Source organism: Dendrobium catenatum, unplaced genomic scaffold, assembly GCF_001605985.2.
Source record: "Dendrobium catenatum unplaced genomic scaffold, ASM160598v2 fragScaff_scaffold_1417, whole genome shotgun sequence".
In the NCBI taxonomy this organism is placed as follows: domain Eukaryota; kingdom Viridiplantae; phylum Streptophyta; class Magnoliopsida; order Asparagales; family Orchidaceae; genus Dendrobium; species Dendrobium catenatum.
Window position 1 is genome coordinate 841680 of NW_021319879.1, and position 12668 is coordinate 854347.

At 34.7% G+C, this 12668-nt stretch overlaps 1 protein-coding gene across 1 annotated transcript in view; it reads left to right on the plus strand.

The window, feature by feature from the left end:
- LOC110111601 (beta-glucuronosyltransferase GlcAT14A) overlaps window positions 1-11156 on the plus strand; it is a 24546-nt gene extending 13390 nt beyond the window's left edge. The window contains exon 4 of the mRNA XM_020843540.2: window positions 10214-11156. Within this exon, the coding sequence (XP_020699199.1) occupies window positions 10214-10737 (524 nt within the window). The 3' untranslated portion in view covers window positions 10738-11156. The remainder of the gene's footprint in view (window positions 1-10213) is intronic.
- The last annotated feature ends 1512 nt before the right edge of the window (window positions 11157-12668 follow it).

A 12668-nucleotide genomic window follows, 5' to 3' on the forward strand; every position in this document is an offset into this window, starting at 1 on the left:
TAATAACCGGACACGCGTGTCATACACGCGTGTCCGATTTTAATTTTAATTTTTTTAATTGCGACACTCCAATGCCGTGTCCGACGCGTGTTCGTGTCCGACACGTGTCCGACACTGCATACCCTCTCTAAGTGCCGTGTCGGTGCATCATAGGTGAGGTGGAGCATGAACAAAGGGGTGCTGAATTTGAAAGGAGACTGTGGGAATTTGGTGAAAGGTTTGGGTATGAGTGTAGAAGGAATAATTGGGATACTTAGGGGAAGCCACCTCCTTGGGAAATGGGAAATTATGGAGGGAACATAGGGAACAGAGGCAATCTGAGGGTGAAAAATTGAAGATGCCAATCTTTAAGGGGGGTGGGATGCGCACGGGTGGATCTACAAGGTAGAAAGATATTTCACTGTCAATGGGTTAATGGAGGAGGAGAGATTGACGACAGTGGGCCTATGTTTGAAAGTAAATGCTTTGTTTTGGTACAAGTGGAGGGACGGGCGACAACCCATAGGGAGTTAGAGAGAGTTCAAGAATTGTTTGGTAGAACGTTTCTGAACTAGCAAGGGAGGAGACTTCTACGAGCAGTTATTCGCCTTGACACAAGATTGTTCAGTGATAGAGTACCGGGAGAGATTCGAGTACCTTGTTACCCAATTGGACCGCCTTCCTAGACAGTGCTAGAGAGAAATTTTATGAACGGAGTGATACCAGAGATCCGGGCAGCTGTTAGAGTAATGAGGCCTCATGACTTGGGAGAGGCTATGGAAATAGCTCAATTGGTGGATGATCAGCGGCACTTGGAGAGAGAGAGACATGAGGCAACAGCTCAGGAGGTCCGAACAGGAGGACCACTACCTTTATGACACCAAAGGAGTCGACACCTGATACTTTTCAGGAGAAGACTATAGGAGTAAGACCTGAGGACAATTTCAATAAGAGTACATAAACTGAATTACAGGAGAAAGGGGCGAAGGGGCTATGTTTCATATGTGATGAGAGGTATACATCGAGGCTCAAATGTAAGGGTCGAACTCTTCAGATTCTTACCGTTTGTGGTGAAGAGGGAATGGAGGGTGTCGTCTTTTCACCTTGCGGACAAGCTAGGCCTTTGGAAGGGGAGTATTGTTAGACTACTCTAGCCAATCCACATGGGACCGACCCAGGCGGAATAGAGGCGGAAGCCTGCCTCTCCTGCACGCTTCGAACAAGCCGCCGATTCCAGAAAAGCTGTTTAGGAAAGATTTTTTAGGGAGTTCGGAGGGAAATTTGAATGTAAGGATTGTTTAGAGATTTTCTTCTGAATTGTTCATTAAATAGTTTGTTTTCCTAGGATTAGGGCACTTGAATTTGGCTGAAATTTGAGATCTCTTTGATTTTTTGGCTCTAGCGGCGTCTAGAGATTTGGGAGAGATAGATCCTCCTCTCGAATAGAGGATCAATTGTATCTTAGTATTTTTCGTTTCTATTTAATCAAATAATACAAATTACCTACTGTTTTCCTGGTTTTGTGTGGATTTTTGTGGAGAATTCTCGCCGTTTTTAAAAAATTGCTAGGAAATTCTTGAGATCTTCAAGTGTCTCCTATCATATTTTTATTGATAAAAGAACCTTAAAGTTGATTTTAGTTGTATTGATTTTATGTGACAGGAAATTTAACTGTAGGAGCCTAGCACAAAAGAAAAGAAATTCAGGCAATTGCAAATTTGTTCATTTGAAAATAGTAAATCTAAGTGTAGATTAACTAGAGGTAGGGTAGGTTGCAACTAATCAACTTAGGTAAGCAAAATTTCTAAGGCTGAAGTGTTTAGAACTCTAGTATACCATGGCTGATTTTCAACCTATCACAGAAGGAGATCAATAGAACATAATAAGAGTTCTTTAAATTTGTTAATTTATTTAGTCATAGTTCTAGTGCTTTGTTTTAATGAATTTAATTCATCTAAGTAATCTATCATGATGTGACAAAGGCCAACATTTTTCTTTTAAAAGCTATGTTATTTTAACCCAAGTTGTATGTATTCTTCCTAATCTCTCTTTGCTTCCCCGTACTTTTCTACTAAATCTTAATTTAGCCAATTAATTTCATTTTTTGTAATTTGCACTTGTTCTTTAGACATTTTTTGTCATTCAAATAAATTATTCATATCTTGCTACTAGCTAGTAAAAGCCTAAGGATCAATTTTACCATCACAGGTAGACATTGCAACTTTAACTTTTTATATTATATCGATATGTATATCAAAATTTTGATATCTAAGATTTTCATGAGCATTGTTGTTTGAGATTTAATTGACTTTCAGGTGATTTTTGTGTTCCTATCAAAATTAACATTTAAGTGCATTGATTTAATATATTGTGTTAATGCTAGGGCTTTCCCTGGAAGCGGCGTGCTGTATGGCCTGAATACAGTGAGAAGTGTGCAAGGGCTGCTGCATCGACGCCCGGGTACAGTGTTAAATAGACAAGAGTTCCCACATCATGGACGGATGTGGGCAAAGAAGCTAGTCCATGAAACTAGAATTCAGATTGAATCTTGAAATGTAGGTTTTTTTACATGCAAATTAATAAAATTAACTTATATTATGATTCATAGGAAGAGAAATATTTTATGCATTCAGAAAATTAAATAGGTTGGAGAGAAGGCTAAAGAGATTGACAGCTTAGGATTTAAAGTTTAGTAGTATGGTAGAACTATATTAGATTTTACTATAAATGGTGTTTGTGTGATTATGAATAAGAGTTTGAAGGATAATGCTATAAAAATTGATAGAATATGAGACAAAATTATTACTTTGAATATTATTATTGATGTTAAGATTATTAATATTATAAATGTTTATGCTCCTCAAATAGGTTCGGATATGTGTTTAAAATTAAAATTTTGGAATGACTTAGAAGAATTAATTTAAAAGATATCTCTTGAAGAAATAATTTTTATTGGAGGAGATTTAAAGGATTTTAAAAGCATTCATGGTGGCTATGTATTTGGAGTGACTTATAAAGATGGTAAAGCTATATTAGATTTTACTCTAGCTCATGATTTTATAATTGCTAATATTTTATTTAAGAAAAGATATAATTATCTCATCATTTATAATAATGGATATAGTAAAACTCAAATTGATTTTTTTCTTGTATGAAAAATGAATCGTTTAGATTGCAAAGATTATAAAGTTATTATGAGTGAAAGTTTATGTATCCAACTTCGCTTATTAGTTTTGGATTTTAAGATGAAGGGGGCAGAATATGAAAAATTTAATAAAACATTATTTTAAGATTAAATGGAGGCTTTTTAAAAAATACTAACAAAAATAATTTTGATAGTAAAATTTGAGATCTTAAGATTTTTTCTGTGCATGTGGGATAAAGCAGCTAGTAATATTAAGAATGTTACAAAGGATGTGCTTAGAGTTTCAAAAGTAAAATCTCCTAATAATAAAAATAGTTGGTGGTGGAATCAAAATGTTTAAGAAGCTTTGTTATAATAATTAGTTTAGATATAAAAACTCTGAAAATTATTAAAGATTTAAGGAACCTCGTAAGGTTTCTAAGAAAGCAATCTACGATGCAAAGATTTTAACTTTTAATGATTTATATATAGATTAGATTCTAAAGAGAAGAAATATATATGCATAAGTTAGCCAAATAAAGAGATATGATTAGTAAGGATTTTGTTCAATTGAAGTGCATTAAGGATGGATATCAAAAAATGTTTTTTTAGAAGAGTATATTCAACAAAGGTGGATGAGATATTTTGCTAAGCTTTTCAATGAAGATTGTGAGAATGCGATTGACTTGAGTGACTTTAGCACTCTAAATAAAAAAAAAAAGAGAATTTTATTTTAAACAGCTTATTAATAAAACTGAAGTTAGATATGCTTTAAAGAAAATGAAGTGTGAAAAAATTAGTGAACTTGATGATATTCCAATAGAGATATGGAAATGCTTAGGAGATGAAAGAATTTCTTAACTTAGTAAACTTTTTTTTATTATTTTGAAGACTAAAGAGATGTCACATGAGTGGAGAATGAGTGTATTGATTCGTATTTTTAAGAATAAAGGTGATTCACAACTCACAAGATTGTGCGAATTATAGAGGAATTAAGTTGATTTGTCATATTTTAAAACTTTGGGAGTGAGTTATGAAACATAAGTTACGACATGATACTAATGTTTCGCAAAATCAATTTGGATTCATGCCAGGTAGGTCTATTGTGGAAGCTATTTATTTATTGAGACTGTTGATGGAGAAGTTTAGAGAGACTTAGGATGATCTACCTATGATATTTATTGATTCAGAGAAAGCATATGATAAAGTTCAAAGAGAAGTGCTATGGAGAGTTCTAGAAAAGAAAGGGTTTAATAATGCTTATATTCAAGTCATTAGAGATATGTGTGCAGGAGCTTTTGCTTGTGTTCAAATACAAGGTGGCTTGACCAAGTATTAGTTGGATTACATCAAGGATCAGCCTTAATCCCTTATTTTTTTGATGTATCATGGATGTTCTCACTAGACATTTGCAAGCGGATGTACCTTGGTGTATGCTTTTTGCTGATGATATTCTTTTTTTTGATAAGACTAAAGAGGGAGTTGAAGGTAAACTCGAATTATGGAGGTCAACTTTAGAGCCTAAAGGTTTTCGTTTTAATATATCTAAAACCGAATACATTGAGTTAAATTTTAGTAGTAATCATAGTTGTCAATGGCACAAAATAGCGCACGCCATGACACGGCGCGGTGTGGCACACCTACGGCGCCATGTTCATGGCGAGGCGCATGTGTTTAAAATAACGCGCGCTATTTGCGCCACATGTGAGCCATGGCGCACGGCGCAAAATAGTGCGCCAAATTGTTTTTAAATTTCATTATACTTAAGAATATTTTTTACAAGAATTTACAACTTAACTTGTATGATTCTTATTAATTGCTACTTGAAGTGTTTCACTAGCAACCATAGTTTAGAGGCGTCCACCTCTTAAAATTAAAGAAAAAAAAAATGCTCGATACCGCTATGTACATGCTCGGTACCGTTATGTACAAGCTCGGTACTGCTAGTTATTTTTCCATACAAACGACTTACAAACTTTAGGGTTTAGGGTAGAATTCAAGTTGGATGGATGAAGTGGAGGAATGCATTTGGCTTGTTGTGTGACAGAAAAGTATCACTCAAACTTAAGAAAAAATTCTATAAGATGGTGGTTAGACCTGCAATGCTTTATGGCGCAAAATATTGACCATTAAAAGAGAAGCATATTATTAAGTTAAGTGTTGCAAACTGTTGTAGAGATCGATGAGGATGTTCGGGTGGATGAGCGGCTTTGAGTGTCGCCTAAGATGATTTGATCACATAAAATGTCGGCGTTCCAACTACCCGATCATGAGAGTAGATATATTATATCCTGCCTATATTAATAAAGGTAGTCATAGTTCTAAAAATTATTAATTAGAAAGTATTAGAAATGACTTTTTTTATTATATTAAATAAGAATTTGACTCTTAATAAGACACGCTAGCTAAAAATGATTCATGTAGCTGATCCCACGTAGTAGGATAAAATTTTGATGATGCCCTTGCTGATAGTGTTGACCCGGTTAGGAGAGTAGATGTATTTGATTTAACCTATGTTAAGAAGGGTAGATGTAGAACTAGAAAGACTTGGTTAGAAAATATTTGAAATGACCTTTCTTTATTAGATTTAAATGAGAATTTGACTCTTAACAGGACACAATGGAGAAAAATGTTTCATGTAGCTGACCCCACGTAGTGGGATAAAAGTTTGTTGTTATTATTGTTGTTGTTATTGTTGGTTCATCATTGTGATTTGAGCATATCGTAGGTTCACACGCATGATCCTTATCAGCTTCCAAATTATCAATTCTATTTTTAACTAGATTAATGTTATCACCCGTTTGTTATAATAATATCAATTATTGTAATTTCTTTTATTTATTTTCCATTGCCAGCCTGGCATGCTTGTACATTCTCTTTCTAGTTTATTAGGGATTTCTCCCTCAAATTTACTCAAAAATATAAAAAAATTTGGAATAATTTTGATGTGTCTTGTATTGCATTAGAGAAAGCAGGGAACCACAAATTAGAGAGAGAAGATGATTGAGAGAAATGAGACCTCATCAAGGTAAAAGAATTGGATAAAAGTATGCAATGTTCTACTCCATTTCTCAACCTATTATCGAGTGAGAGGAAAGATGATTTAGATGAGACCTTCACAAGGGAGAAGAATTGGATAAACATATGAAAAGCTCTAGTCCATAAATTTAGCTGATCAATTATTCCTTCACGTAGACCAAACTCTTAATCGTTCTAGCTGAGTTGAGGAGGGGAAGGGGGAATAAAGGGAAAGAGGGAATTAGTTTATTAGACTAGTGTAATGGAGATAATATCTTAAACAGTAGATATACCAATAGAATAAATAACTAAGATTTTTTTCCCTCGTCAGCATAAAGATCTATAGGTACATAATTTGTTGCAATTCTAGGTTTTTCTTGCATTAGTCACCTAGATGGCTACTATTTAGATGATATTCAAGTTAGTCAGCATCTTGATTTTGGTTAGCTTGGGTTATAATAACATAATATATAATAACAGTCGTTAGATTTTAGTGAACCAAAGTAGAAGTATTTGTTTTTAAGATAAAATGATTGTGGGTTGTTGCTTGCATTCGGCCAAGATGTACTGTAAAAATCTTGGGAAGCCTAGTTACCTGTAAAATATGACGAGAAGTGAAAGAACATAAGGAACTTTGATGAGGACATCGTCAACAATTTCGACACGTGTACCATCGGAGACGCCGGAGATCAACGGCCTCAATCAGGAGTTTATATTTTGAGTCATTTTATGTAGTAGTTTATTTTATTTTTCAGTTTTTACTGTTTTACTCTTATGGGTGGTCATTTGATATTGTAACCCCGAGGGCATTTATATCTTTTAGTTTTTGTTTCATTTTGGCCTATTTATAGGAGGCCTCATGCATTGTACTAGGGGATGATTATTGATGAATGAAATTTCTTTCCGTGAGATCTCTTTGTGAGTTCGTAAGATTTCCCAAGATCTCTTTGTGAGTTCTTGAGAAGATAGTTTTGTGGATCTCTTTGTGAGTTCTTGTGGAAGTGGTTTTCAAGATTTGTAGTTTGATAAATTTCTTTTCCCTACACCAATCCCTTCTTCCCCTACTTAGCCAAAAACTCCCCTTCTCCCCAAAATTTCCCACCCCACCCGCTCCACCGCCGGCCTCCCTTGGCCGGTCTAGCCACCGGCGGCCCTCCCAGCTCCCTGCCGACAGCCGCCGGGTCCAAGCCCCACCCGTGGCCACCCTCCTTGCCGCCGGCACCCTCTTGGCCCTCTTCCTTTTCAAATTTTAAATTCTCCTTTCTTAATTTGCTTTCTTAATTAGGCTTTGTCTATTTAGGAAAGACATTTAAAGGAGTTACCACCGATTTGAAATTCAAACTACTTTCCCTCTCATTGTAATTCTAATTTGGGAGTTATTTCAAATTCAATCAATTATGAAATTAAAATTCATATTTGAATAGAATTAATTAACCCCTTGTGGTCCCCACATGTTTAATTCCAAACCCCTCTCTCTCCTCCCCGAAATGGCCGGCCCCCTCCTCCTTTCTTTCTCTCTCCACTTTGCCACCTAAGCAACATTTAATCCCCCCCTAAATCCCTCTAGTAACCGTTGGCCTCATTACTCCCTTAATTTGGTTAATTTGAATTTCAAATTGGCCCATTCCTTTTAATAAAATCTGAAATTAAAACCTCAGATTTTTCCCTCAAATTCCACTTAACTTGAAATCTAATTTCAGATTTCTAATCCTCACACCAAGCCCCTCCTAGCTCAAGCAGCCCCTTCCCTCTTCCAGGTGTTGTCCATGATTTTCGGGACATACAAATTGCTGTCCAGAATTTTCTGGGCATGCAAAACTGCTGTCCTGAAGTTCTGTTTGCTGTCCAGGAGATTTCGGTAAGTTGAGCTGCAGCCCTGCTCTCCAGAAACCCCATGTTTACTGTCCTGAAGAATCACAGCTGTTGTTCCAAGATTTCAGCAGTTTTCTAGTGCTGATTCGCCATCCGGAAGGCTCTCGTTGGTTGCCCAGAAGATCCCACACGGCTGTCCACATGCAGGACGTCTTCAAGTTCACCACCGGACTCCGGATCCTCTCCCTCTCCCTCAAATCAGATCTAAGAATTTAACGACTGTGAACTCTCTCCCAAATCTCCTACCTTCCTAGTCGCCTCAAGCACATTCTTCCCGGACGTTGGATGCTCACTATTCATCCTGTGGATTCCCCGTCGCCGGCTACTTCTCCAACGGACTAGACTTTGGGCATCATTTGTCTCATAGTGGCATTACTCGGTTTGCTCTCAATCTTCCTCCATTAAAGCCCCACCAACAAGAGCGTGAGTGAGAGACTCTAGGTGAAGAGTACTATTTGTTAGCCGTGGATTATTTTCTTGCCATAACATTACTCTCTCTATTTTTATGTTGTTAAATTGATAGCATCCCGTTAATCTAGTTGTAACCGCATGCCTTACATAATTTCGACTTGATAATTCTGAAAGCCTAACTTGGGTAAGTATTAATTCTATAACTAGTAAAGTTTTAATCATCTTATATTAAAATCCCCAAACAGTTCTTGTTTCCATGCATATGTGTCACATCAAACTTGGTATTTTTAGCTATTTTGATACATGTACGTTGCTGCATTTACCTGTCAGAAGACCACTACTAATGCTATTTCCTATGGAGTTTAGGCACATGTTCCCAACACAAGAAGATGAATTAGCTTGTTGAAATCAACCTAAGGAATTTTCAGATTTTGATTATTCAGTCTACACAAGATAATATGCACAAGTAAAATTGAAATAAAAGAGCACAAATAAGAAGTCAAACCAAATTATGATTGTTTGGCCCTTAACCAAACCTACTCCTCAAATACCTCTTTGGGATTTCTACTGGTTCCCGTATTATCAAAAGACTTAATAAGCCTTCTAGGACTCATGAAACTAATGATTTCCTCTAGTAATTTAGCTACAATTTGAAGGGCCTTGATTTACTTTGTATCTACGATGTTATGAACCAAAGAGTCCTAAGCAAAAAAATTACATCAAATAAATAAAGTAGAAATTTGAGAGAAAGAACGATGGATTCGAGGCTTAACCATGTTTGATTGATTTATCTTATCCAATTACCTGCTAAAATTGTGCCTATATGGTGTGTTAAAAAATGTTTATTATGATAAATGATTTGTTTGCAAAAAGGAATGAAAATATGTTAAGGTCTCATTTGGTTGCTTTCAAATAAAAGACATGTTTAAGAAAGTTTAAAATATGATTTAAAGCAAACCTTAATGTTTTTTTTTTTAAATGATTTCTAATTTCAAGCAACCAAATAAGCCCTAAATGGTTTGTCTCCCATGATCCAGTATTATAACTTTGTGCCAACGTTGGGTCTAATAGCACAAGGAATCTCTCTAAAAGTGTATGAACTGCATAGATTTTCTCACCAATTGCTACCTTGTCTAACAATGGTATATGCACTTTATAGCTTCCAACTGATTTGAGTACATAGTTTAGTAGTTTTTGAAAACATTGGGAATACGTTGTTTCTTTTCTCTGATATTTACCATCTGTTATACCCTCAAGATTTCCTCAACAAATGAACTAAAAGTTATCCATGAAAAAATTTCAAGACTTTATTAAATAAATGGATCAAGCCCAAAGAGCAAGAAGAGGAGAGAGAGGGGTTAGGTCTAAGAATTTCATAAAGAATTGATTTATGTAATGTAATAAAAGCCCTTTGAATAGAGAACGGTGAGTTGAACTACTAAGTCATTGATAGAGTTTTCTTATCTAGTGAGATTTCATGTATTTTCTTCTGTGATATTTCTTGTTAGACTTTTTATATATCTTCCATATGCTTGTGTTGGACCAATTGCCTCCTAATTTATAAGCGATGATAAAGTTTAGCTTTTCAAAATTAGTTATATAGTATAATTATATAGAGAATATGTAAATTGAACTTGATATAGTTTGTCCTTGTACTTATATTATTCTTCAATTGCTCCATCATCCCTTAATCAAGTTTAGTTGCTGTTTCCCTTTTTATTTGTTTATTAATTTGTAATTTCATTCGAGCTTTCTAATCTTCTGCAATTATGAAGAAAATTTTATGAAATTAAGCCGATTTCCCTGCAGGTTCTTCTTCTGTGATTCTTAGTCGGAAATTCATAGAGCACATCATCTTGGGTACCGACAACTTACCAAGAGCCCTTCTCATGTACTATGCCAACACTCCATCATCTCACAATAACTACCTCCAAACTGTTCTCTGCAACTCCCCAGAATTCAATAGAACCATCGTCAATGATCACCTCCATTATTTAAGATCAGACTCAGCTCCAAAACAAGATCAAAATCTTCCAATATCGGACATTTTGAATAATTTGACACTTAGTGGTGCTGCCTTTGGTTCAAATTTTTATAGAGATGATCCTATTCTCAACCAAATTGATAAAAATGTTCTAAATCGCGGTCGCAGGAGGATAGTTCCAGGAGGCTGGTGCTTGGGTAGAGGTAATACTGATCCATGTGGCGTTTGGGGAAGCCCTGATGCCCTAATTCCTGGTCCTGGAGCCACAAGACTTGCAAGGAATGTTGTGAAACTGCTTAAGAATGAGAGCTTCCATTCTCATCAATGTGCATGGGGTGGATCTGTTTAATACGGAAAATTATTAGGTCCGGATGAGATACGTCCGGTGTCCAATAAAATATTTGACATCTGGAATGCATACGTGCCCGTGGAATTTTAAGTCAAGCGCGTTAAAAGCGCAGTCAAAAAGTGCATTCAAAGCGCAGTCCTCGTGATAAATTTTAATTGGATATAGGTCCGGTGTTTGGACCTAATAATATTCCGTTTAATACAAGGTACTAATTCTTGAACCAGTTAAAATTTTGCTATGCTTTCATTTCTCTTATTACGTGGCTTTTATCATAGCAAACTTCAGCAATTTATTGCTGCTGTATTCATCTTAATTGTCTACAGGAGGGATTCTACTGTTTTGTGTTGCAATCAGTTAACATTTTGTTTCAGAAATTTCTATCTGTAAGTGTATAAAGTCCATTCTGTAGGCCTCATCTACTTTTCCTTAATTTTATTTATGTTTTTTTTTTGGATGGTAAGATAGACCTCAGTTAGCTACATTTAACTATCTTATATTCTATGTTCCAGCGCAAGCCAATTGTCGTGGAAGAGAGCGAGAGAGAGAGAGGATTAATTACTATGTGCTGACGTCGAACGCTGTCCGAATATTAACCAAAATGTGCCACGTCCCAAACAAGACCTTAGTTGTATGATGAAAATGCACAGTTGGGAGCACATTCTTTAACCAATTTCATAACAAAAAGACAAACATGGAGAGAAATGCCCCACTTAGTTATATTGTCTATTATGGTTTTAAGCTTTTCCAAACAGGCCATACTGCATAATTAAAGGAAAAAATATTCAGAACATTAGTTCCATGATCATCAACATGAACCATAAAATAAGCTTTCTTTCAGCAAACTTGGTATTGAGTTTTTCATTTCAGAAATGGAAATTTTGTGAATAATAATATCAAAGTAAGCTGGCTTAATTCTCCATGTTAGATTTCACTTTAGCATTAAATTTCATGTTTTACAAATGTTAAGTAGTATTATTCAACATCTCCTTCAACTTCTTAAGTAAAATGAAGCTAAATTCTTACTCTTTGAAAATCCTTAAATACTTTTGTGCTCATTTTGATTTATATTGTATCATAATATCTTGACATATTATTTTCGTAAAAATATAATGAGATAGCTTAGTTTATAAATTTATGCATCTTATATAATTGTTTTCTAGTTTCTATACTAGTACACAATCAGGGGCGGAACCAGCTATAATTTTCAGGGGGGGCAAACTTATAAGTAATTATTGACAGATATATCGGGGGTCTAAGGGGTTCGACCTGACAATAACACCTTTACATAATGTGTTTAATTATACATGGGGCAATTGCTTAAAGACCATAATATTTTAAAATTTTAGGGGGGAGGGCAATTGCCTTAAAACCCTTTTAATAAAGGCTAAAACATAGATTTAGGGACAAATTATCTAACGAATCATATAATAAAAAATAAAAAATTTTGAGGGGGGGGGGGGGGGGGGGGGGATTTAAATAATAAAAGCTTTGCAATATATTATTATAAGATTTAAATATTATAAATTCTCTTGAAGATATCAATAAATATTTTCATTGCATTAAAATATTATTTAATGAATTTTGTTTTATATGGTGTCATATATGCTTGTTTGATTTATGTATGATTAGTGTTTTGGTTGTGTGATATATATAAATGTAATTATTTTTTATAATATCTTTAATTATTGATAAGAATATAACAGAGAGAATCTTCTCTGTAATTTATCAAAATGATTAACAAATTAATTTTAATGTGAGAATGAAAGGAGTTTTTGTAAATGTATAATATATTTTAAAAATTCTTATGCATTTATATATTGGATGTATAAATCTTAATATTTAATTTAGCATTTAAATACATGTAAATATTACATTTAAAGATATTTAGCTGTGAAGTTTAAAACTTAGGTTTTGTTTGAGATAATTTTTTT